Source organism: Delphinus delphis, chromosome 10 (genome assembly GCF_949987515.2).
Source record: "Delphinus delphis chromosome 10, mDelDel1.2, whole genome shotgun sequence".
Classification (NCBI taxonomy): domain Eukaryota; kingdom Metazoa; phylum Chordata; class Mammalia; order Artiodactyla; family Delphinidae; genus Delphinus; species Delphinus delphis.
Window position 1 is genome coordinate 103,368,250 of NC_082692.2, and position 26,060 is coordinate 103,394,309.

General features: G+C 53.9%; 2 protein-coding genes across 2 annotated transcripts in view; one reads left to right on the forward strand and one right to left on the reverse strand.

The window, feature by feature from the left end:
* The first annotated feature begins 5,210 nt into the window (after positions 1-5,210).
* LOC138414192 (basic salivary proline-rich protein 1-like) lies at positions 5,211-23,781 on the forward strand. The gene is made up of 6 exons (XM_069541078.1): positions 5,211-5,300; positions 7,220-7,362; positions 7,651-7,851; positions 22,111-22,219; positions 22,966-23,162; positions 23,244-23,781. Exons 1-6 carry the CDS (start codon positions 5,211-5,213, stop codon positions 23,779-23,781), a joined length of 1,278 nt encoding a protein of 425 aa, XP_069397179.1.
* PLXNA1 (plexin A1) overlaps positions 22,344-26,060 on the reverse strand; it is a 43,395-nt gene continuing 39,678 nt past the window's right edge. Inside the window, exon 32 of the mRNA XM_060023191.2 lies at positions 22,344-25,473. Coding sequence (XP_059879174.1) covers positions 25,378-25,473 — 96 coding nt within the window. The 3' untranslated portion in view covers positions 22,344-25,377. The remainder of the gene's footprint in view (positions 25,474-26,060) is intronic.

Below are 26,060 nucleotides of genomic sequence, written 5' to 3' on the forward strand. Positions count from 1 at the left end.
GGGAGAAAATGTCACCTTTTTTCTTTCCCTTTACATGCGGCTGGAACGTTTGAAGTATTTCTCTATCTACTAATTTATATTTATGAAATAATTGAGGGACTGGGGTTAAAGGTGGTGAGTTTCTTTCTGCTTTCACCCGAGACCATACTAAAAGACTTTCAGAGGTTTAAAAATTTAAACCCATAAAGACATAAGAAACATCAGACGGAACATCAGTGGCTAGAGATTTGCTCGCCCTTTGGAAGGTGTGGAAAAGGACACCTGACTTAACAGGTCAGGAAAGTCCCGACCCCAAGGGACAGTGAAGAGACCTGCTGAGACGGAGCCCGTGTCCCCACAGAGGCGCGAGAGCCCCAGCAGGAAAGGGAAGGGGCGCCAGGAAGAAAACCAAGGCTGGACTGGAGTCTCTACGCATTACAGCAAGTCCCTTGCGAGGCCCACGCCCGACACCTGGCAGACGCCAACCCCCCCCACCCCCACCCCCAACCGGGCAGGACTGCAGACTCCCTCTGTGGGTGTGCTGAACGGGGAGGTGAGTGCATGAGGCCACAAGGATGAGGCCCAGGGCTGATGCAGAGTGGACATCCCCACCAGACTGCCCCTCCACCCCACATACAACACCAGCAGGAAGGAGGCTGCCCACCTCCTGCACCCAGCAGAAGACCAGACATCTGGCCTCCCCCCAATAAAACAGCTGCTCCGGACCACTGACCAACCGAAAAGCCCAGCCCAAGAGCACAGAGCATCCAATTAGCTCTTGACTGTGAATGGAAAGCCCGGGATGACCAGACATGTGCAGAAAGCCCCAAGATGCAGGACAGAGAACAAAATGACCATAGAAAAGAGAATTGAAGCCAACAGAGTAAGGTAGGAAACAGGACACTCGCAAAGAAAGGCTAATTAGCATTGCAATGGAGACAAAAGAAATGCTGCATCCAGTCCACAAAACAACAGCACTATGCTCGGTTTTCTTGGGTTTTTTTTTGCGGTACGCGGGCCTCTCACTGTCGTGGCCTCTCCCGTTGCGGAGCACAGGCTCCGGACGCGCAGGCTCAGCGGCCATGGCTCACGAGCCCAGCCACTCCGCGGCATGTGGGATCTTCCTGGACCGGGGCACGAACCCGTGTCCCCTGCACCGGCAGGCGGACTCTCAACTACTGCGCCACCAGGGAAGCCCTATGCTCGTTTTAAAAAACACCAAAAGCTGGTGACGGTGTGGAGCAACAGGAACGCTCATTCACTGCTGGTGGGAACGCACAACTGTAGAGCTCTTCTGGAAAACTGGAGGTTTCTTACAAAGCTAAACATAGTCCTCCCATATAAGCCAGCAACCACAGTTCTAGGTATCTACCCAATGGCGTTGAAAACTTACATCCAGACAAAACCTACTGCTATGTGTATAGCAGCTTTATTTAAAATTGCCCAAAATTGGAAGCATTCAAAGTATTTGTCAACAGTTGCGTGGCTAAACAAATGTGATACACGCATACAAGAGAATACTATTCAGTGGTAAAAAAGAAAGGAGTGGGCTTCCCTGGTGGCGCAGTGGTTGAGAGTCTGCCTGCCGATGCAGGGGACACGAGTTCGTTCCCCGGTCCGGGAAGATCCCACATGCCGCGGAGCGGCTGGGCCCGTGAGCCATGGCCGCTGAGCCTGTGCGTCCGGAGCCTGTGCTCCGTGACGGGAGAGGACACAGCGGTGAGAGGCCCGCGTACCGCAAAAAAAAAAAGAAAGGAGCTATCAAGCCACAAACACAGAAGTATATATATGGAGGAAACTTAAATGCCTATTGCTAACTGACGATGCCAGTATGAAGAGGCTACACACCACATGATCCCAAATCGATGACATTCTGGAAAAGGCAAAACTACGGAGACAGTACAAAGGTCAGTGACTACTAAGCACGGGCGTTTTTAGGGCAGTGAAACTGCTCTGCATGGGACTGTAATGGTGGACACACAACGATATGCACTGTGAAAACCCACAGAATGTACAACAGTAAGTGTGAACTATGGACTTCAGTCAACAATAATGCACTAATATGGGTTCATTAATTGGAACACAGGCACCACGTTAATGTAAGATGCTTATAATAAGAGAAACTAAGTGTGACAGAGGCAGATGATAAGGGAACTCTCCAAACAATTGACTCGATGTTTCTGTAAATCTAAAAGTGTTCTAAAAAAAAAAAAATCTAATAACCAACTTTTTCAGATGACAGCTGCAAGAAAAAATGAACTCCAGCCTCACCTGTTACATAAAAATTAACTCAAAATGGATCACGGCATTTATGTAAAAGGTAAAACCATAGAACTTTTCAGAAAATAAAACAGAAGAAAATCTTCATGCTCTAGAGCCAGTGCTTACACCTGTCACCAAAAGCATGATCCATAAAAGGAGAAACTGATAAACTGGAATTCATCAAAATCAAACATTTCTGCTTGCAAAGGACCATATTAACAGAATGAAAAGAAAGGCTACAGACTGGGAGAAGTATCTGCAAACCACAAGTCCAGCAAAGGACTAGTCTCTAGAACATATAAAGAACTCTCAAAACTTAGCAGTAAAAAAACAAACAATCCAATTAGAAAATGGGCAAAAGACATGAACAGACATTTCACTGAGGAAGACAGACAGATGGCAAGTAAGGACACAGAAAGATGTGCAACCTCATCGCCATGAGGGAAATCCAAGTTAAAACTGCAACGAGATACACCTACCACAATGGCTAAAATTTAAATGGTGAGAACATCAAATGCTGGTGAGGATGCAGAGAAACTGCATTGCTTTCACATTTCTGTGAATGCGTGCAGCCTCTCAGGAAAACAGCGGCCGCTTCTCATAAAACTAAACGATCGTCAATTGCACTCTTGGGCGTTTGTCACAGAGAAATGAAAACCTACGTTCCTGCAACAATCTGAATAGGAATATCCACGGCTTTATTTATAACAGTCAAAAACTGAACCAACTCAGATGTCCTTCAACAGGTAAATGGTTAAACAGACTGTGGTCCACCCGTACCGTGGAACCCTGCTCAGCAATGAAGGAACAGACCACGGACACAAGGGACAACCAGGGTGACTCTCCAGGGGATTACGCTGAGTGGAAAAAAGCCCATCACAGAAGGCTTCACACTGCGTGATTCCATTCACATACGCTCCTGAAACGACAAAATGATAGAACTGGAGCACAGCCAAGTGACTGCCTGGGACCAGGGATGAGGGAGAGGTGGGTGTGGCTGTAAACGGGGAGCACAGGGACCCTGGTGGTGGGAGGTTCTGCATTGTGACTGCATTCACGTCAGTACCTTGGTCTTGATGCTTTCCTGTGTCACTGCTGGGGGAAACTGGGTAGAGAGCACATGAGATCCCTCTGTATTATTTCTTATAATTGCATGGGACTATCTCGAGATAAACAGTTTAATTAAAAATGTAAAGCTATGACAGCTGTTTTTTAAACATCTACGTGAGGACTGGAACACAAAGCTGAAGAAATCTAATAGGAGGTAGAACAAAAGGAAAGGGAGATGAAAATATGAGAGAAAAAAGAAGTCCCAGAGAATCAGTCCAGATGGCCCCTCACTCGCTAATCGGAGGCCCAGAAAAACAACAGAGAAGATACAGGGAGACGAACACTGTTTGGATGCCAGGACGGGGAAGCCACGCAGAAGCCAGCTCACAGTCAAGAGTCCCAGAAGGCTGCAAACTGGAGATGCCGGGTTCCCTAGAGACGGGTCTGGCGGTGGGATGGCACGGTCCCCACCGGCCTGTGCAGCCAGGGGACCCCCTTCCCCACCCCGGAGAAGACAGCAGCTGTACTCTCTGCAGAAGGTGAACCAGAAGCTCTCTGGGGCAGATGGGAGCCTCCTTACTGAGAAAGTGGGGAGCGGGAGAAAGTCTGCACATGAGGTCACGAGACCCCAGACCCCTGCCTGGTGCACGCACAGCACATGCGCCAGGGGGAGGGCGTGGGGTCACCACCAGGAGGGGCACCCATCCACAAGCCTCTCCCCAAACACACAGTTTCATTCATATGCTTTTAACCGTGTTTAAGTATAATCCACGCACGGTGATGTGCACCCATCACGTGTGTCCGGCTGGATGGATTTCCGCTAACCCAACGCACCTGTCACCAGCATCCCAGAAGCCCCTCATTCTCCGCCAGCCCCACTCTGCTTCAAAGACAACCACTGTGCTGACGTCTGGTGACACAGACTCCTTTTGCTGTTTTTATGGTTCTGTAAGTTGAATCGTGTGTGCACGGCTTCTGTCGAACATCACATTTGTGAGAATTGCCTGTACGGATGTGTGTACAGATCACACTCTCACTGCAACACAGTATCTGTTGTGGAATCCACGGCTTCATCCACCCTACTGTTGATGGGCACTGGGGCAACTTCCAGTTTCAGCTCTAATACTCGTTATGTGTTTCATCAGCTTTGAGTGCCTCCCTTCTAAATATGAATAGACGGGCAAGGATCACCGGGAGAAAGCTTCAAACATGGAAAACAGAGGGTCTCAGAGGGCCTCTGATGCAAGCACCAGAGCACAACTGCAAAGTAAAACTAAAATGAATGCCTGCAGAGCAATGAGAGAAGCTCCATGAAGGAAACAGCAAAGGAAATTCAGGGAACAACCTCTGAGGAGCTCTCAGAAGTTAAATTTGTGGGAGCACAAACTTTAAAATTAAACAGGATGACTGGAAGCCAAACTTGAGGAAATCTTCCAGGGAGTAAGATCAAAGGACAAAAGGGAAGAAAACATAAGAAAATCAGATAGTCGATCCAAGACATCCAACGTCTGAATAACAGGAATTGAGGGAGACTAGAGAAAACTAAGGACAGAAAATTATCCAGAAAACAACCAAAGAGAACATTCCAGAACTGAATAACATTAGTTTCCACACTGAGAGCCCTCGCGAAGGGCCAACGAATGAAAAAGGACCCCAACTAAGACACATCAGTGCCACAGACGCGTGCGTCGGGCCAGCTCGGGGCCCACAAGCTCAGGAGGCCAGGGGCGTCCACCTTCTCCGCAGCAACACGGAAGCTGGACGATCCCCAAATACTGAGGGAAAACATACTCCCACCCGGAGTTCAGGATAAGTGGAAAATACGCATTTTAAAGAGTATGTAAAGTACAGTATTTCTGGACACCAAGGTCTCAAAAATCCTGCCTTCCCACATACACACTTATGAAGGAGCCCCGAGAATGCACTCGGCTACACGAGGGCACAAGCCGGGAGGGAGAGGCGCGGGGACCCCAGACCCGGGAGGCACCCAGGACCGAGGCGGCCACCAGGTAAGCACCCGGGCTCCGGGGCTGTCATCATTTAAGCTGGCGGATTACCTGATGTGTTTGAATAATAATACAACAAAAGCAAGGAGGGCCATTCCAGGGGAAAAGTGCCTAAGAAAACAATGGGGTCAGGGAGACTGTGAACACATCCACACCCAGAGCAGGAGAACCTCCGGACGTTGACTTAACCCGAGATGTTTCAGGTTAAGTGCAGGACACGAAGGGGGCGTGTGCGTGAGGCAGCAGGGTATAAAAAGCGGCAACCTGATCCTATAAAGATGACCTCAGCGGACTACGCCTAACACCCAAGTGCCCAGCATCAGCAGTTCTGTCCTTGAGACCGAGGAGGACACACATCTGAAAGGACTGCGAAGAGTTGCCGCGGGGGAGGGGGCTGGGTAGGACAGGGCACAGGGCTTTTGTTCTAAGCTTGGTATGCTACAGTCTGCATTTTTAAGCTACACCCATTTTATTAGGTTTAAAAGTACAGGAGAAGTCTCTATTCACAGTTCAATACAATCACGTAAAACCAATATAAAGGCCCTCTACCTGGAAATCTGAAAGCTCTCTCTTAAGCAACATTTGGATTAAAGAAGAAATCAAAACCCACATTTGGAATATCCAGATATACTACAAACAGTACATCGGAGCTAACGTTCCTCAGAGGAAAATTCATAGCCTTAAATATTTATGTTAATAAACAAGAAGCAATGAAAATAGTTGAATTAAATACCCCTACAATTCTGATACCAATTCCAATGTACGTGTTTTGTAACACAACACCAAACAATTCTCCAACACCAGCTGGGGATCCTGCAATGCAACTCAGTTCCGACACTCTCTACCTGGAGGGAACGTCAGGTTAAGGGCTCAGCCCCATGAGATGCCCCGGGCCCCCGACCCCAAACGCAAGTCCAGGTTGTCACCTGTGCTTCCGTCCCGCCGGCTGTAGATTGCAGGTTCCCACGACCCCCGCCCGGCTTCGGTTAATTTGGGGGCATGGCTCACGGAACTCAGAGAAACCTGTTACCCATGAGATTACGGATTTACTGTAGAAGGAGGTGACTCCGGAACAGCCAGACGGAAGGGACACACAGGGCAAGGCAAAGACAACAGGTCACCAAACTTAGACGCCACTCTGGTCTCGGCTCGCCCAGCAATGGGGTCTCAAGCCAGACCACCAGCACCTGCCTGGGAGGCCCTGCCTCCCCTAAGGGGCAGCGACCTCACCATAACCAGTCTGCTTTCTGCCTGTGTAATTCCTTCCGCCTGTAACAGTCCTTCTGCCTGCTCAGCCCCTCAGCTCCTTTCCATCTGCTAATTGCACGCTGCCCGCCTCACAAACCCACAATACAGCCAATCGACGCTTTCAAATGGACTCAGCTGAATTCTGTTTCTTAACAGGGAAAGGGCACGGGCTTCACGACCCTCCCCAAACCCACACCTGTCCGTGAATCACCACACGCCCACCCGCCAGGAAGCTCTGCGAACCCTCTCGTCGGGGGTTTAATGGAGGTCTCATGACACAGGCATGGCTCATTAAGCCATTGGCCACCGGTGAGTGGACTCCATCTCCAGCCCTCTGCCCTCCCCTCCACGGTGCGGGGCGGCGAGGGGGGGGACTGAAAAAATTCCACCCCTCTCATCGTCAGCCCCCACTCTTATGGGACCATGAGACTCTCCAAAAGTCACCTCGGGCGCAGAAAGACATCCTCACCCCTCTCTTCACTCAGGAAACTCCAAGGGTCCTGGGAGCTCCAGGCCAGGCATGGGAACAAAGAGCAAACACAAACTTCTTACGATAAATCACAGTATCACCAGCCCACTTAAGAGGTGAGGAAAGGACAAAATGACCCTGGCGGGTTTTTTTGGTCGTCCTGCCCGTGAGCAGAGCCCCCCGAACAGCGGGGCTTACCTTCCAGCCCCCGGGCGTCACGGTGCGAGCTCGCGCGGAGCTGGTGCCTCTCCACCTGGACCGGGAGCGGCCGGCAGCCCCGTGTCGGCCCCGGGATCCTGTCCGTCGGTGTCACGGCCCCGGTCATCCTTCCTGGTCGGAGCGGCCGAAGTGGGTGACGACACAGGGGACTCTGGAGCCACCGGGACTTCGTCCTGGCTCTCTGGACCACCCGCTGAGTTGTAACGACACTCGAGAGGTCCCATGGGGTGGACCGGCGCTGCAGTCAGGAGCTGCCCCACCTCCGGCCACACCAGCAGCGACGCTCCGAAACGGCGCGACTCAGAGATGTTTCCGTCTTTAGCACCTGTGGCTTGGAGTGACTGGTCGTGGCGCAGCAGATAACTGGGAAACCAGGGCCAAGGCGCACTCGCTCACGGGCCGCTGCCCCAGGCCTAGGAGTCGGCAGTGCGGGAGGCGCTGCCCCGGGGGCCCGCGGCCCACCGACAACAGGCGGCCACGCCGCAAGGCCGCAGCCCGCGCCACGGAGGGTCAGAGCAGCCCCCTGCGAGGACGCGCGGCGACGGCCCAGCAGCGCGTGTCCAGCCGCCAGCACCGGGCCAGCGGGGCAGGGCTGCGTGGCGCACTCGAGAAGGTTCTGTGAGCCCAGAGCCTCCCGGGGAGCTCTGGTTGCCTTTTACTCAGAGTTTGCTCCGCGGACTCTGGAAGGTTCTGGGAGCCCTGCTTCCGTTCTGTCAGGCTTTGCTCCGCGGACTCCGGAAGGTTCTGGGAGCCCTGCTTCCGTTCTGTCAGGCTTTGCTCCGCGGACTCCGGAAGGTTCTGGGAGCCCTAACCCTAACTGCGAAGACAAGAGGTGTGGCCGGCGGGCAGGCGCCACACCCACAGCCGGGGTAGGCGGCCAGGGCGGCCCAGCGAGCGCCAGGCTCGACTCCGGACAGGGTGACTGTAGGCCCCGGCCACGGGGGCGGGGGCGGGACCGGGGGGGGGGGGGGGAGGGCGCGCGCGCGCGCTGTGCCGCGGGGGCGGGGCCGCGCGGAGGCAGCAGGAGGTCGCACGCAGCCAGGTGGCCGGCCTCCCGCCTCCGGCAGCTGGGATGTCACACCGCTGCAGCTGCTTTCAGGGTCCAGCTGTCCCCACGGCATCTGGCGACCCAGCTGGGAGGGTCCTGAGGAACACGCTCATCCACTCCCCCATGGGGGGCCCCAGCGCGAGCTCTCAGCACAGACGTAGATTCGGTTTAGCAGAACCTTCCAAGCATGAGCAGAAATCGGCCTCTTCAATTACTGGCACAGAACTGGCCACTTAGCAGTTTGCTGTTAAAGGCTGAGAACTAACGGTGCAGCCGCCCGCGCTCTGCAGACCCAGCCTCGACTGCGAGGGGGTGATCCTTGGGGTGGAGCAGGGGCCGCAGAAGGGAGATGCAGCGGACCATGCCCGCCCCTGAGAAGGCAGCCCCACAGCTCAGTCAGCTACTGCCTCTGCGTCAGCTGGGTGGTCGTTACAAATACCACACGAGGGGCGGCTTAAGCAACAGACGTTTATTTCTCTCAGTCCTGGAGGCTGGATGTCGGAGATGCAGGTGTCAGCAGGGCTGGTTCCTCCTGAGCCCTCTCTCCTTGGTGTGTAGATGGTCTTCTCCCTGTGTCCTCACACGGGCCACCCTCTGTGCGTGTCTGTATCCCGATCTCCTCTTATAAGGACACCAACCAGACTGGATTAGGGTCCACACTGATTAACTTATTTTAAGTTAATCATCTCTTCAAAGCCCAGTCTCCAAATACACTCCCATTCTAAAGTACAGAGGGTTAGGGCTTTGACGTATGAATTTGGGGGGGAGACACAGTTCAGTCCATAACACTGCTGTTTAACTAGGGGTGCCAGATTTAGCAAATAAGAACACCACGACACCCAGTTAAATTTGCATTTCAGATAAGCAACCCATTTCTGTAGTTTATCTGGGATTCAAATTTAACTAAGTGTCCTGTGTTTTCTCTGGCAACCTTATGCTTAACAAACCACTCCAAACTCTGTGGCTTAAAATCACAAGCACTAATTATTGTTCACAGGCCGGCAGGCCAACTGCCTGGGGTCAGCTGGCTGCAGGCTGGTCCTGGCTGGCCTTTGCCTGGGCAGCCAGCCTCTCCTCCACATGGTCTGTCATCCGCTAGCAGGTTGGCCCACGTTTGTTCCCGTGAACCAGGACAAAGTGACCGCTGAAGGCCCTTGAGGCGTGCCTTCAGAACTGGCACACCATCACTTCAGCCACATTTTCTGGATCAGAACAAGTCACGGGGCCAGCCCAGACTCCAGGGGTGGGGGGTAGACCCTGCATCCTCAAGGGAGGGGCAGCCTAGCATGTCACAGGGAGGAATAAGGATAGGGGACCCTTTTTTCTTTTTTCCATTTTATTGAAGTGGAGTTGATTTAGAATGTTGTGTTCATTCCTGCTGCACAGCAAAGTGACTCAGTTATACATACATATATATATACACATACACTCTCCTTTATGTTCTTTTCCATTGTGGTTTATCACAGGGTATAGTTCCCTGTGCTATACAGTAAGACCTTGTTGTTTATCCATCTAAATATAATAGCTTGCATCTGCTAACCCCAAACTCCCAATCCATCTCTCCCCCACCCCCTGCTTGGCAAGGCAACCACAAGTCTGTTCTCTGTGTCTGAGTCTGTCTCACAGATATGTTCATCCGTGTCATATTTCATATTCCAAATATAAGCAATATATGATATTTTTGTCTGACTTACTTCACTTAGTATGATGATCTCTAGGTCCCTCCATGTTGCTGCAAATGGCATTATTTCATTCTTTTTTGTGGCTGAGTAATATTCCACTGTGTACGTATACCACATCTTCTTTGTCCATTCATCTGTCGATGGACATCCAGGTTGCTTCCGTGTCTCGGCTACTGTAAATAGTGCCGCTATAAATGCATGCATCTTTTTCAGTTAGAGTTTTCTATGGATACATGCCCAGGAGTGGGGCTGCTGGGTCATATGGTGGCTCTATTTCTAGCTTTCTGAGGAACCTCCATACTGTTCTCCATAGTGGCTGCACCAACTTACACTCCCACCAACAGTGTAGGAGGGCTCCCTTTTCTCCACATCCTCGCCAGCATGTTGTTTGTAGATTTTTAATGATGGCCATTCTGACTGGTATGAGGTGCTACCTCATTGTAGTTTTGATTTGCATTTCTCTAATAATTAGTGATGTTGAGCATCTTTTCATGTGCCTATTGGCCATCTGTGTGTCTCTTTGGAGAAATATCTAGGTCTTCTGCCCATTTTTTGATTGGGTTGTTTGTTATTGAGTTGTGTGAGCTGTTTGTATATTTTGGCAATTAAGCCCTTGTCAGTCACTTCGTTTGCAAGTATTTTCTCCCAGTCTGTAGATTGTCTTTTCGTTTTGTTTATGGTTTCCTTTGCTGTGCAAAAGCTTGTAAGTTTGATTAGGTCCCATTTGTTTATTTTTTGCTTTTATTTCTATTGCCTTGGGAGACTGACCTAAGAAAATTTGGGTATGATTTATGTCAGAGAATGTTTTGCCGTGATCGCTTCTGGGGGCTTTATGGTGTCCTATCTTATATTTAAGTCTTTAAGCCATTTTGAATTTATTTTTGTGTATAGTGTAAGGGAGTGTTCTAACTTCATTGATTTACATGTGGTTGTCCAACCTTCCCAACACCACCTGCTGAAGGGACTCCTTTCCCCATTGCATATTTTTGCCTCTTTTGTTGAAGATTAATTGACAGTAGGTGTGTGGGTTTATTTCTGGGCTCTCTGTTCTGTTGATCCATATGTCCGTTTTGTGTCAATACCACACTGTTTTGATTACTGTAGCTTTGTAGTATTGTCTGAAGTCTGGGAGGGTTGTGCCTCCTGCTTTGTTCTTTTTCCTCAGGATTGCTTTGGCAATTCTGGGTCCTTTGTGTTTCCATGTAAATTTTAGGATTATTTGTTCTAGTTCTGTGAAAAATGTCATGGGTAATTTGGTAGGGATCACATTAAATCTCTACACTGCTTTGGGTAGTATGGCCATTTTAACAATATTAATTCTTCCAATCCAAGAGCATGGGATATCTTTCCATTTCTTTGAATTATCTTCAGTTTCCTTTATTAAAGTTTTGTAGTTCTCAGCATTAAGTCTTTCACCTCCTTGGTGAGGTTTATTCCTAAGTACTTTTCTGATGTAATTTTAAAAGGGATTGTTTGTTTACATTCCCTTTCTGATATTTCATTGTTAATGTAAAGAAATGGAACCGATTTCTGTATTTTAATCGTGCATCCTGCTACCTAGCTGAGTTCATTTATCAGTTCTAGTAATTTTTGTGTGGAGTCTTCAGGGTTTTCTATATATAGTATCATGTCATCTGCATATAATGACAATTTTACCTCTTCCCTACCAATTTGAATACCTTTTCTTCTTTTTCTTGTCTGATTGCTGTAGCTAGGACTTCCAATACTATGTTGAATAGAAGTGGTGGGAGTGGGCATCCTTGTCTTGTTCCAGATTTTAGTGGGAAGGCTTTCACCATTGAGTATTATATTAGCTGTTGGTTTGTTATAAATAGTTTTTACTATGTTGAGATGTGTTCCCTCTTTACCCACTTTTATAAGGGTTTTTATCATGAATGGATGTTGAAATTTATCAAATGCTTTTTCTGCATCTATTGAGAAGATCACGTGGTTTTTAATCTCTTCTTTTGTTGACGTGGTGTATCACACTGATGTGTGTACGCTGAACCATCCTTGTAACCCTGGATGAATCCAGATTGGTCACAGTGTATCATTTCTTTATGTGTTGTTGGATTCAGTTTGCTAATATTTCATTCAGAATTCTTACATCTATATTCATCAAAGATACTGGTCCGTAATTTTTCTTTTTTGGTAGTGTCTTTGGTTTTGGTATCAGGGTGACTGATGGTGGCTTCACAGAACGTCTTTGGGAGTAGGACAGGGACACTCCTGCACTCAATCTACCCTGGCAGCCTTGGAGCCGCCCGAACTGACTCCATGGTGACTTCCGCGTGGGATGGTGGAGCTCGGGCCCAGAGCTAAGTGGGAGCCATAGTCATGGGGTTGGGGGAATGGTCCTCAGTGTAGGAGGGCACATGATCTCTCCAAAGCCCAGAGCTTCTGCTCTGAGATGGGAAGTTATCAATCACAATTAATAACAGGGACACCTTGGAGCTATTCCAAGTTTGGTCTCAGACCACCTCAATATAGCGAATATCTCAATAAATCAAGTTGCGTGAATTTTTTGGTTTCCCCGTGCATATGAAAGTTATGCTTACACTATACTACAGTCTATTAAGTGTGCAATAGCATTATGTCTAAAGAAATGTACTTGCCTGAATGAAGACATACTTTCTTACTAAAAAATGCTAGCCATCATCTGAGCCTTCAGTGTTTTGTAATTCTTTTGCTGGTGGAGACTTTGAAACATTGCAAGAATTACCAAAATGTGACACAGAGGCACAAAGTGAGCAAATGCTGTTGGAAAAATGGCACCGGTAGACTTGCTCCAGGCAGGGTTGCCACAAACCTTATTTGTAAAAAGCACAATATCTGAGAAGCACAGTAAAACAAGGTCTGCCTGTACAGGGTCCTGCACAACCATGGGGGCAGGCTGTGGAAACAGATAATCCTGTCTCTGAATGGGTGACATCTCTGCTCACCTGCAGGAGAAACGGATGCCAATGCACTGGCTGAAGACGGGTGAGGCGTCCACACGGAAGTGCAGCCGTGCATGTGCAGAGACTGGGCATCCCCGCGTCACTCATTCCACGGACATTTCCTGAGGGCCTACTGTGTGCCAGGCACTGTTCTAGGTACAGAAGACCCAGCAGGGACCAAGACAGACAAAGCCCCTGCCTCACAGGGCCATCAACAAGACAAAGAAAATGATGATGACCTATGCTTGGGAGACAAACAGCAGAGCAGAGGCTGAGACAGCTCTGGGGATACGGTTGGTCAGAGGTCTCGCTAGAAGATGGCACCTGATTAAACGGATGGAGAATTCAGACTCACAAACCTTAGAATAACTAGACTTGATGCTTGTTCAGTTTCTAGAATCCAGCGGTCGTAACCCGGGACCCCGCGCCAGGGCAACAGCCCATCTGCTCATCACGCCGGCCATCCCAGCGGGTCTGTGAGCCCCCGTGCACGGAGCCGGGGACATTCCTTCTCCTGACTCCAAGCCAGCCTCCCTGCAGGAGGGGTTCTGAGAGTCAGCTGCTATGGAACTATGTCAACTGGCAGGGATCTGGAAGTGAAGAGCAGCTGCCTGTCCGCCTTCAGGGCCCCACCCGGGAGATTCAGGGGCTTAATCAGGCACGCTGGGAGCTCGCCCTGCAGTGGCGTGGCCCTGAGGCTTAGCAGCTGCTCCCTGACCCGGAGCTCCTGCCATAAGGTAGTCCGAGGCTTCACAGCCTTCTCAGTGATGTCCAAGCAGGATGCCCAGCTGTCCGCTGACCTCAGTGCATGGAGGCAGAGGGGACAGTCTCACCCAGTGGGGAGTTCAGCTGAGGGGCACTCCAACTTCTCAGCTGCTCGTGGCCACGGCGGCTCTGGACAGATGCCCCCGACACCACGCACGTATGGGCCAGGGGCTGCAGGCAGAGAAGGGACTGCTGGAAAAGACTCTCAGATTTCAGGAAAGGCCAGGGTGGAGCCCTGGTGGTTTATAAGCAACTGTCAGAGGCTGGGGCTGGGCAGCGACACTCCTGGACAACATCTGTGCCTTGGTGCGGCTCACCCAGAGAAATAATGGTGATCTGTGGGGTGGCCAACAGGGAGCGCCCTGGCCTCCCCCACCATGCTGCACGAGTAGGGGGTTACTAGGAACAAGGGAAGGAGAGAACTGGAAGCGCATGGGGGAAGCGCATGGGGGATGCAGGCTCCCCAACCCCCGACCTGGGAACCATAAGCCCCGCCCCCCACGACCTTCCTCAGAGGCACTGGGGTCAGAGCTGGTGCAACTCAAACGAAAGGCAAAATGCAGCTCAGGGCAGTGCGGTCACGGGTGAGGCCCCATGGCCATGAGGGCTCCTTACACAAAACGATCACTCCAGCAATGCCATGAGAAAGGTGTTGAATGAGGGGAACAAAGCCCCGGCACCATGGCTGGAAAGGCCAAGAAACGGCCTCTGGATGGCCCCCACTGGAAGTGTCGATATCCAAACATTCTGCCATAGCTGTGGGGTGACGATCAGGCAGACATGGGATGGAAAGTGCAGAACACCAGAGATGGAAAGCAGACACTAAAGTAGCCACTAAAGAAGATCACCTTCGAGGAAAGACAGCCAACTTCTTGAGAGGAATGAGGGAGGCCGTGACAATGGCAGAAAATAACAACAGAACTGTGTACCTGGTCAAACTATCTTTCAAAGGAAAGGATGAACTAAAATTAAGATAATTTCAGGGAAAATAAAACAGTTTTTTCTTTGCACAGGCAACAAAAGAGAAAATAGACAAACTGGACCCCATGAAAATTAAAAATTTTTGTGCATCAAAAGACAGTATCAACAGAGTAACAGGCAACTCACAGAACGGGAGAAAATACTGGCAAATCACGTGCTGATAAAGGATGAATACCCATAGTACAGAGAGAACTCCTGAAACTCAGCAACAAAAGTCCCATTGAGAAATGAGCAAAGGACGTGAATAGATCCTAAGCAGATATGCACATGGTAATAAGCAAATGCAAAGATGCTCAACATCACTAATCACTGGGGAAATGCACATCAAAACCATAATGAGACACCACCTGGTTACAAAGGCGACTATCAGGAGGAAAACAACCACACAGAAAATAACAAGTGTTCACAGGGAGGTGGAGAAATCAGCACCCCAGCACGCTGCTGATGGGAACGTAAAGTGGTGCAGCCGCCGTGGACACCATTAGAGCAGTTCCTCAAACAGTGAAACACAGAACCACCATGTGACCCAGCAATTCCACTTCTGGGCAGGTACCCCAAAGAACTGAGAGCTGGGTCTCAAAAGAAGTATTTGCTCTCTCATGGCATTATCCGTTAACAGCTAAGAGGTAAAAGTACCCCATGCGTCCATCCTCAGATGAAGGGAGAAACAAAATATGGTCCATACACACAATGGAATATCAGTCAGACTTACAAAGGAAAGAAATTCTGGCTCATGTGACAACATGGATGAACCTTGAGGACGTTGTGCTCAGTGATATGAGCCAGTCACAAAGGGACAAACACTGTGTGATCCATTTAGATGAGGTCCCTAGAGGGGTCAAATCCACAGAAACAGAAAGTAGATGGTGGGGGCCGGGGCTGGGGAGGCGAGGGGAGGGTGAGTGTCTGATGAGGACAGAGCTTCAGTTGGGGAAGATGAGAAAGCTCTGGACCTGACGGTGCCGATGGCCGCACAACAGTGTGAATGTGCTTAAGGCCACTGAACTGGACACTTAAAAATGGTTAAGATGGTAAGTTTTCTTATATGTATTTTACAATTTTAAAAAAATTAAAAGAAACAGAGTTTATCACGAAGTGGCAGGTTTGAAGGCCTCAGGATCCTGTTTTCCTGAGTTCATTCTCCTGTCTTTCCCAGGTACCACTCTGCCTGCTTGCTCTAATCTGCTTCCTGGCTTCCATCCTTCCCCCCGAACCCAACATCAGATTTCCCATTCTTTTATTAAAAGTTAAACATCTAAAACACATCAAGAAAGTGGAAAAAAAATTAAAAAAAAAAAAAGTGAAAAGAGGGAATTCCCTGGTGGTCTAGAGGTCAGAACTCAGCATTTCCACTGCCGTGGTCCTGGTTCAGTCCCTGGTCCGGGAACTAAGATCCTGCAAACTGCGTGGCACAGCCAAAAAAAAAAAAAACAGAAAGAAAAGAAAAAAGAAAGAAAGAAAAGAAAACTCAGAATGGGAGAAAAAAATTTGCACATCATGTATCTGATAGTGAACCTGTATCTATAATATATAGAGAATTCTTACAATTTAATAATGAAAAGACAAATAACCAAACTTAAAAATGGGCAAAGGATCTGAGTAGATGTTTCTCTAAAGAAAATATATAGCCAGTAAGTGGCCAATAAGCATACGAAGAGATGCTCAGTGTCACTAGCCACCGGGGAAATGCAAATCGAAACCACGATGATACACGACTTCACACCCACTAGGCTGGCAATGGTCAAAAAGGCATACGATCGCCAGCGTTGGTGAGAACCTGGAGGAATGGGGACCCTCGTGCACTAATGGTGGGCATGTAAAATGGTGCAGACACGGTGGAAACTACTCTGGTAGTTCCTTAAATAACTAAACACAGTTACCATATGATCCAGCAATTCCACTCCTAGGTACAAGCCTAAGAGAATGAACGTATATCCACATGAAAACGTGTACACAAATGTGCACAGCAGCATTGTTCATAAGTCAAGAACTGGAAACAACTCAAAGGCCCTTCAGCTGATGAACGGAAGAACAGTGTGTGGTCCATCCATGCAATGGAATATCATTCAGCCATAAAAAGGAACGAGGCACTGACACAGGCTACCACAGGTATGGACTCTGAAAACATTACGCTAAGGGAAAGAAACCAGACACAAAAGGCCACATGTTGTGTGACTGCATTTATGTGAAGTGTCCAGAACAGGCAGATGGATGGAGACAGAGAGCAGATGACTGGGGCAGGGGCTGGGGGTGCGGAGAAAGGGAGGAAGTGGAAGCTAAGGAGCATGGGGCCCTTCTGGGGCAACGACCGGGTTCTAAAAGGGATTACAGTGGTCACACAGCTGTGTGAACATGAAGCACTGAGCTGTACACTCTGAATGGTGAGCTGTGTGGTATGTGACGTGCAGCTCAGCAAAGCTGTTTAGGAAACAAAAATGAGCATTTCCTCTCTTGCCCAGTTCTCTCCCTGAACTTGCTGAGATCCACCACAGCCCAGAAAACCCAGAACCCCTCTGGTTAGCAGAACTGACTCTCCGAAGCAGCAGTAGTTAAGACGGACACCTATACACACACACACACACACACACACACACACTTTCTAGTGCACACACACACACCATGCTCTTTCATCCCTAGAATCCCTAGAAAACTGGTCTAGTCCTACTCTGTGCAGTGGAAACAGAACACAAGCCAGAAATGTAATTTTAAATTTTCTAGTGGCCATATCTGAAAAGTTAACAGAAACAAGTAAAACTTAATTTAATATCATCTTATTTAAGTCTGTCTCTCCAACAGACTATCATTTCAACACATCACCAACATAAACAGTTTACTGAGATATTTTACGCTGGGTGTGTACCCGCAGCACGTCTCAGGTCAGGCAGCCAGTCTAACTCCCCCGAACGACCAGCGGCAGAGCATCCAGCAGCGTGGGGCTCGTTCCCTACATCCCACGTGACAGATCCATTTGGGCAAAGCCGTAAAAAAGAACGTGTTGGCTAATGTAACCGAAGGCCACGCAGATCTTGTCTACAGGTGGGGCTGGGTCCAGGAGGTTTGTCTCCCTCTCCCTCATCTCTTGGGTCCATGTTTTTGAGTTGGTGTCACTCTTAGGCAAGTTCATGAATTCTGCCCCCCCTGCCCCCCGAACACCCCACATTAAGGAGTATTCTCCCTTTTTAACAGTCTCAGGGAAAAAACATCATTCCTATCAGGTGACATGCTGAGCCTGACCAGCAGGGATGCTCTTACTGGCCAGTCGGGGTCATGTGCCCATCAGAGGCGTGGCAGCCCCACTGGAGCATCCCTCCAGGTGAGAAGCGAGGAGCAGCTCCAAAGACCAAGGACTCAGGCCACAGGCAGAGTCCAACACCCGCGCCCTGAATCGCAGCCCAGTGCAGCCTCTGGGGTTGAAAACGCACACAGCTCTGCTGCTGTTTTGTTAATGTAATTTCTTAATTGTCCGTAACTTATCTAATCTTGCTCCCAAGCTTCTGCCCTACTGAGAAGTAGAAACAAACCTTAAACGTTCAAATATCTCAATCTGTGGTATTTAAACGGTGTCTTTTGGGAAAATGGCAAGTCCAGGTCACAGTTCAACTCCCTAACAGGCCCTCCCTCCTTTTTGCTTCTTCCCAGGAGGGTGGTGGGGTCTGAGGCAAAGCTGACAGGGCTTCCTGACACTAGGAAGGGGAGGTCTGTTCCTCTGCCGGCCTCCAGTGCAAGTGTCTCACGCACTCAGGGCCTCCCTGTACAGCTGCACAGGTTGTGCACTGCAAAACTCCATGGGGAACCGTCAGCTCAGACTAGAGTGCATACAGGTCTTCCTGTAATTGTGTGGGCAGCAGCCCTGATCCCACTCACCTCTGGTCCTCGGCCTCAGTCCTCACTGAACACCGCGGCCTGCGGGCAGGTGCTCCTCTGTAGTGGCTCCGTATGTGGCTCTGGTCCCCGCCCCCGCCCAGCAGCCTCCTCTTGCTGACTGCAGGCTCCTTCCTGCCGCTGCTGCTGGGCCCCTCAGCACCTCTGTGACCCAGGCCGCTGTCTCTCAGACCTTCATCCTACCCTTTCCTCACCAGTGCAGCAGGGGCCTCAGTCGGCCGGCCCCCAGGCCCGCGCCTGCGGCAGGGACCCTGAGTCCTCTGCACACTGAAACTCTGCTTGTGGCACGTGAGGAGGCCTACGGGGTTTAGGGCCCCTCCCTTCAGGCTGCGGCGGAGCGAGGAGGGGATTCCTTGGCTCGAGGCGGCCTCCACCCTCCAGGGTAACGACTCGAACCGTCGGCCCGCAGGGTCTGCTAGAGCTGTTCTCCCCCTTTACCGACCAGGAGGCTGAGGCCGAGACACACACCCGCTCGCGGTCGCACGGCACTCGGTAGGAGACCCGGCTTCCAAGCCAGGAGGGCGGACTGATCATTTTAGAGGAATGTGTGTCTGAGAAACTCTATTTGAGAAATTCATTCAAAGAAGAGAAAAGAGGCTCTTTCTTGCCCTACAAGCTGCTCCGCGCCCTCCCCCGCGTCCCCTCCGCGGTGTCACACCTGTGTGTGTGATGTCGCAGGAGAGACCAGCCCACAGGGAGATACAGGCAAGGGGCGGGGACGGGATGGACGAGGCAGGAAAGGCCCTTGGGCCGCGGGGCGGACGCCTGAGGGCTTCGGGGCACAGACCTGCCATCCAGGAGGCTGCGCCGTCCTCCTGTCGGGAAGGAGAGGCCGGAGGGCCGTGGCGCAGAACCTGACCGGAAGCGGAAGTGCAGGGTGGGAACTCGGGGGCGGGGCGGAGGAGGGCGGGGCCAGCACGTGGTAACTTCGCGCAGACAGCTGCTGGTTGTTAAGAATTTCATATTAGTTTCACTTTCATCGTATTATTTTTATGGCCATTTTCTATCGAGGGCAGGCGATACCGGTCATCCAGTGATGACAGCGCCATAAAGTTTCCGTTTAAAAAATGTCTTTGAGTTAAAACGGGACAAGTGTGTTTAGAGGAGGCGGTTTGAAGGACCCGCGAAGGGAGAGGCCGCCGGGGTGGGGGCGGGGCCGCCAGCCGAGGCCTCGAGAGCCAAGGAGGGCGGTAACCGGAGCCTCGGACCCAGGGCCTTAGATGAGGAGGACACAAAGCCACGGGGCCTCATTCAGCAAACCACCTGGGAAAACTCAGTTTTGAGACAACTGAGGAGATTCAAATATGCAAATACTAATTTTGACAATGTCACGGGGTTATATAAGGAAAAAGTGTTTATCCACTAAAAGTAAACAGGGCAAGGAACACGTGCTGGGGAGTGGGGGGATCTTCAGCTGGGCGCAGCAATGATGCCTGAACAGCCGATTTCTGAAACTAATTAGACCCCAAGCAAGCCGGTGGACAGACAGCTCTGACCCCAGGTCCTCCTGTGTCCTGAATGCTACCAGCTTATAATAGTCGGTGTGGTCCGGGCTGTGCTGCAGAAACAACAGTTCTCCAAATGTCTATGTCCTGCACAAGCTCACGCCATTCCCCCAATGCATGCTGGCTGGCGGCCCTGCTCTCTGGAACCCTCACTCCAGGACAGAGATGTCCGGCGCAGATGTGACCCGAGCATCTTCCACTGACACCCCCATGGTCAGAACGAGTCCCAAGGCCCCACCCAGCCATTTTCAGAAACGCCACACATGCCATGAAGCAACATCACCTGACAGGCTACGGGGTCTCCAGGAGGACCCGGAGGGGTGCAGCAGGGCCAAGGCCCCCGGAGACACACAGCCTCCAGATGCGAATCAGAGCCTGCCCTCCTTGCTTCCCAAAGAGCCTAGAACAGCCTCTGCTCCTCTTGGGCCTGAGGCCCCCTCTCAGCGTGGACGACCCTTGGCCTCACATGCTGCCCACCTGCCAGGCTCTGCTCCCTGGTGGAGCACGCCTGGGTCGCCCCCGCCCAAGGGACAGTGTTCCCTCTCGGGTCTCCACGCTACTGCCCCTCCCCAGATGGCTCTCCCTGTCTGTCCAGCTGGCTGCCACCACATGCCCCCTCTGCAGTCACCTGGGTGCTACCTGGCCTTGCCTATTAGAGTCCCTGCTCCGCCAGCCACCCCATCACCAGGGCTTAGCGCAGAGCTTGGCACCCAGAAGGGCTCAGCCCGACATGCTGGACCGTCAGCCAGCCTCACCGCTGCCGCCCGGACACTCCCACCCCGTGCCCTGCCCAGAGCGGCTGGCGAGCCCCGGCCTTGACAGCCGATGACTAACAGCCGGGAGGAGCCCACGTGCACGGCAATCAGAAGGCGCCACCCGCCCTGCCGCGTGGCGCTCCCTGCATAATCACACTTGATCACCGTGAGTGCTGATTGCGCCCAGAGACGGCGCCTGCTCTCAGGCTGGTGGGGCTGGGGCCCTCGGCAGCCTAATGAGGGTAATTGAGGCAGGGCTGATTGTGCCGGAAAGCCGGAGGGGACAGAGCTGTGGGGACAGGCTGCGTCACACCCCAAACAGGTCCATGTTTGCTAAATCTGTTTCCGATGCAATGTCATGCTGATTACACTGACTTCCTTAGTGATTGAGCCTGGTGCCGAGCTCACCGCCTGCAGCCCCGGCTGTCAGGATGGGCCCATTTTGGAGCAGGAGGTACTGACGATGATTTATGGCCCACTGTCAGAGCTCTTGGGTCGGAGATACCACAGGAAGGCAGGCTGGAGTGCCGCTGGGCTTCTCTGGGGAACCTCTCTCCTGTGAGGTGGTGGCCGGCTTCCAGTCCCGCGAGGCCACTCCCCACCATGCCCCTCAGCTTCCTGTCTGTCTGGGTCACTGTGAGGTCCACACAAGTTCACTGGCCACAAGAGTGGCTGAACCACGAGTGGGCCGTCAGCCTCATCACTGTAGCTGCCTGTGTCCGCCTGCAGATCAGGCACAAGCAAACGTGCAGGTCGCCCTTTGGGATCCATCACGCTCATCCCGTCCACACCCAGGCCTGCCTCTCCCAGTTGTCACCTCTGATAGCCACGCCCCCCCCCCCCCCCGCCCCGGGGCAGGAACGGCCGAGCCTATTGGGCCCTGGAGGAAACAGCCAGGGACAGATGGGGTGCTGCCCAGAGCCACACGCTGGGAGAGCCTGCGCCGACACCTTCTCCGTCAGGGCAGGAAACCACCTTCCAGAACCTTCATGGGACCGATCGATGGGCCTGTGCTGGGAGGGCCAGCATTGCCCAAACTGGGCCCCTCAGCTGCAAGGTTCTGAGTGGGGTGCTCCTAGCTGAGAAAATCTGGCACGCGCAGCTCCAACGCTGCTGCTCAGGGTGGGGACCCAGGCCAATGTCCAGGCTTCCCCAGGCCCTCTGGACTTTAACACGGTCTCCAGGGACCGACTGCTCTGAGCCGAGGCAGAACACCCAGGGGAGCTGAGAACACCGTGTGGGCCCAGGTCAACAGAACCCCCTGGGTGGGGCTCGGGCCCTGTGTTTTCAGTCTCAGCTGATGGTTCCCCGGTGGTCCAGGGGCCCGGAGCACAGGAGCTCTGTGATGCCAGGTCCTGGGGAGGCCCTGCTGCACTGGCCACGCCCTGAGGCCAGGAGTCCCGGCCTCTCGGGCAATGCTGCCGCCGAGGTGGGGGGGCGGCCGTGCCTGCAGCTCTGCTGGCCGCGTGGCCCCAGCCCAGGACCCCCCCCCCCCACCCCTGAGTAAGGAGAGCCCAGAGCCACGAGTTTTAGCAAAAATGTTTATTCTCTCCTTAATGTGTGTGTCTTTACAAGTACTAAATCTGAGACAGTAAACTAGGAAACGGCCGTGTATTTACACAGCCTGCGAGCCACGCCGCCCCCGGGAGAGGCGGCGGCAGAGGGGCCGCTCAGGCTGCCGAGCGATCGCTCTTCTTTTGGGTGGGGTTTGCGGCGTCAAAGGACAGCTAATCGTGGGCTTCGTCTTAAAAATATCTCTCTCTCTCTAAATATATCTATTCTAGCTTGTGTAGCACCAACGGCGTGAGCCCTCAGCTCCAGCACTGGCGGCAGAGCCAGGCGGGGCTCGCTCAGCAAGGGCAAAGCGGGGAGGGCGGGGGGACCTCTCCCGTGGGCCTGGGGCCTGGGGCCCGGGTCGGGGAGTGCGGGCAAGCTCGAGGTATATGGAGAGGCCAGGCTCCCGACCGAGGCCGAGCTGTCCCTGGCGCTCCTGAGACGCGTGTGAGCGAGGGCGGGAGGGGGCCCGGGGCGGCGGGCAGTAGCAGCAGTGTCGGGGCGGGCAGGCATCCTGGCACACCGCCCCACACCACAGTCCAGAGCCCCGGCCCTGGGGCTGCAGAGGGGCCTTGGGGGCCACCCACCTGCACAGAGCAGCGCTCCCATGCCACACTCCAGCCACCCTCAGGCCAGAGCCGGAGCTTGGGGTCCGAGTGCCCGGCAGGAGGACGGGGATGTGACGGCAGGCGCCTGGGCCCAGTGCTGAAGGCGCGGTGGAGCCAGCAGGACCCTGGAGACGAGCCAGGAGGAGGACTTGGCCCGAGTCCAGCCCCGGGAGAGGAAGGTGCGGCCGTGCTGCGGGGTGGGCTGCAGGCGTAGGTCAGCGATCGGCTCGTGTGTAAACAGACAGCGCTAAAGTGCTTGCGCACGCACTCCATGAGGCCTCGCGCCCGCAGGGCCGGCTCCCCTCCTGCGTCACCACCGCCCAGCCCGCCGCCCGTGGGGCAAGCACGGGGCCGGGGAGGCCCGAGGAAGGGGGGCTGGGACTGGGTTCTGAAGACGGCGGCGCAGCGGCCGAGGAGCCCCCTGACCCGAGCGGGGCTGGAAGAACGGGGGCTTCGATCAGAAGCAGCTTCAGGGAAGACTCGGGGGGAGCGAGACCCGCACCCGCACGGAACCCGGCCCCGGCCAGCGCCCGCCCGGCCTGAGCTCCTGCTGGACACCCGCCACGCGGGGGGCCCGAGCCCTGCTCAGTGCCCACGGGGCCCAGGGCCCCCTGCACCCCGGTTCCAGGAGCTTCCTGAGTCAGGAGGGGGCGGATTTCACCCCTCCTCCCGCGAGGGAGCAGCTCCTCAGCTGACGGAGGTGTGCGGTCTGGCTCACGCGGCTTGGGGGGGGTACCCAAGACGGGCGGCCGGGGGCGTGGGGCCGGCCACAGCTAACTGTCCCTTAAAGTCCGCGGGAATCTGTAGTACCGTCGAAAAAGTGAATTGAAAAGGGAACAGGCCACTGCCTTCACAAGTGACTGATTAATTAGAAAACATGAAAAAAGGGCCTAACCACCTCTAGTATTCAACACTTGCAGTTTTAAAAAGATCAAGTCAGACTAAACGCTAGCACAGTCATGCAGGAATCCACGGCCCGCGTCCGGGAAGCTCTCGGCCCGAGAAGTCCTCTCCTTCTCACGTCAAAACGAAAACAGGACGACCCGCAGGTCGAGGGCGGAGGCCTCGGGGGTGCTGCAGCGGGGAAGCTCTGGCCACGTTCTCCACGACCATTTGGTATTGCTTTCTCGCTACCTTAATTCTCTTGTTCTAAAGTGTAAAATTTCTCCTCCTCCAGGTAACTATACAGGACCCCACTGGGGCTGGAGACAGGCTAGAACCACATATATATGGATATATATATATGGATATATATGTACAGATTTTTTAATTAAAAACGCGCTGTTTTGCTCGCTGAGAGCAGGACGGGCAGACCGGCTCTGCAGGCCCCCCGGTCACTGCGTCCTGCTCCCGGCCAGGCCAGGGGGTGTGGTCCGAGGCCCCCGTGGCCCCGCTGCCCAAGCAGAGCACAGCAGGACCCCCTTGCTCCCCTAAAAGACGAGCAACAGCCCCAGATATCCCTCCACTCCGAGGGACCAGCACGCTGCTGAGGGGCCAGACTGACGCCGCTGGGAGGCGGGTGGGGGCCGGGGAGGGGGGAGGAGGGTGCTCGGGGCTGCTCCCGGGACCTCCACAGCCGAGAGCTCAGGCCGGGACGGGGGCGGGCGCGGTGGGGGGAATAAATAAGGGAACGTGCACGCATGACCCGGAGCCCCAGGCCCCAGAGGCTCCCAGAGGAACAGCCCTGAGGACGGAACGGGATCCGAGTCCTTCTGGAAGTCACTTGGGCCCCGCGTGGAGCCGTCCTGCAGCCCCTCCATGGGAGGGAGCCGGGGGCCTCTCTCTGGGCGAGGTCGACGTGGCGCTCTGGCCTCGGCCGCGGAGAGCACGCGGTGAATCGGAGGATGGTGGCGGCGGTGCACTGGTGCGTGTGGTGTTGCCGGAACGTGGCAGGTGGGTGGTGACGCCTGGACCGACTTCAGCTCGCTGTGGCTGGGCCCTGGGCATTCAGCCTCCCCGCCCGGCCGCCAGCCACGCCCCAGCCCTCAGACTCTGCCTAGGGAGCCGGGCACAGCTGACCCCCTCCCAGCCCCTGGGCCTGGCCCTCCTGGCCTCGGCAGCCCAACCTCTCCCTATAGGAGAACTCCTGCCTCACCCCCGGGGCCTCAGCAGCAGTCACCCACTGTCCTGAGAAGGCCCCCGGCCACACCTGGGTTCCCCAGCCCCACGGCGAGCAGCTCTGGGCGTGGAAGGTGCTGCAGGGCACCGTCTCACCAACACCAATTAAGAACCGGGACCCCCGCAGGCGGGAAGGGGACAGGGGCAGCGAGGGGGGCCAGGACTGCACACCCGGCCCCCAGCGCAGGGCACCTGGTATGGTTGGGGCGAGGCTGCCTCCGTGGACCTCCCAGCTCCGGCTGCTGCACAGGGCCGCCCCCGAGGGCCCTCTCACTCTCCTGCTGGCCAGGCAGTCATGGCCGATGGCTCAGCTGCTCAGGGCCATGGTGTCCACCACCTGCTCCAACTTGCTCCGGAGCCGCTGCCGCCGTGCTTGCTCGTCCTTCTCCAGGGCCGTCAGGATCTGTGGAGGTGGGAGGGGGGCATCAGGCCTGTCCGGGGCTCGGGGTAGCACACATTGGCTGTGTCCGGAGTGGGCTCCAGGCTGCGGCCACTTTGTCCCACCCACTCTCAGCTGAGGGACCTGGGCCTGGAGCCGGGACCCCCAGACCCCGCGACCCCGGGGTCCCCATCCGCCCCTCATCCCCCAAAACCACCCGAACAGGGCTCAGGTCCCTGCCGGCCCTCCAGGCCCCCGAGCCCCAGGGCCTGCCCCCTGCACCCGCGGGTCCTGCTGGGCTCTGTGCTCACACCCGTCTCCCGCGGCGGCCAGTCAGCCCCCAGCACGTGGCCGAGCTGCCGTCTCCCTCCACAGCCCCATCGCCCCGCGTCTCTGCACCCCTCATAGCACAGCCCCTCGGGAAGAACCGCAGCCCGCCACCCCCATGCTCTGACCTGCCGCCAGGCCTCCTGCGCTCACCGCCCCATCCTCTCAAACCCACACAAAAGTTGGAGCTGGCGCCTGAGCCCTCCAGCTCCTGACGTGGTCCCTGCAGCCGGGCAGCCCGGCCACAGCCCCTGCTCCCCCGCTCCCCGCACCCAGCAGTCAGG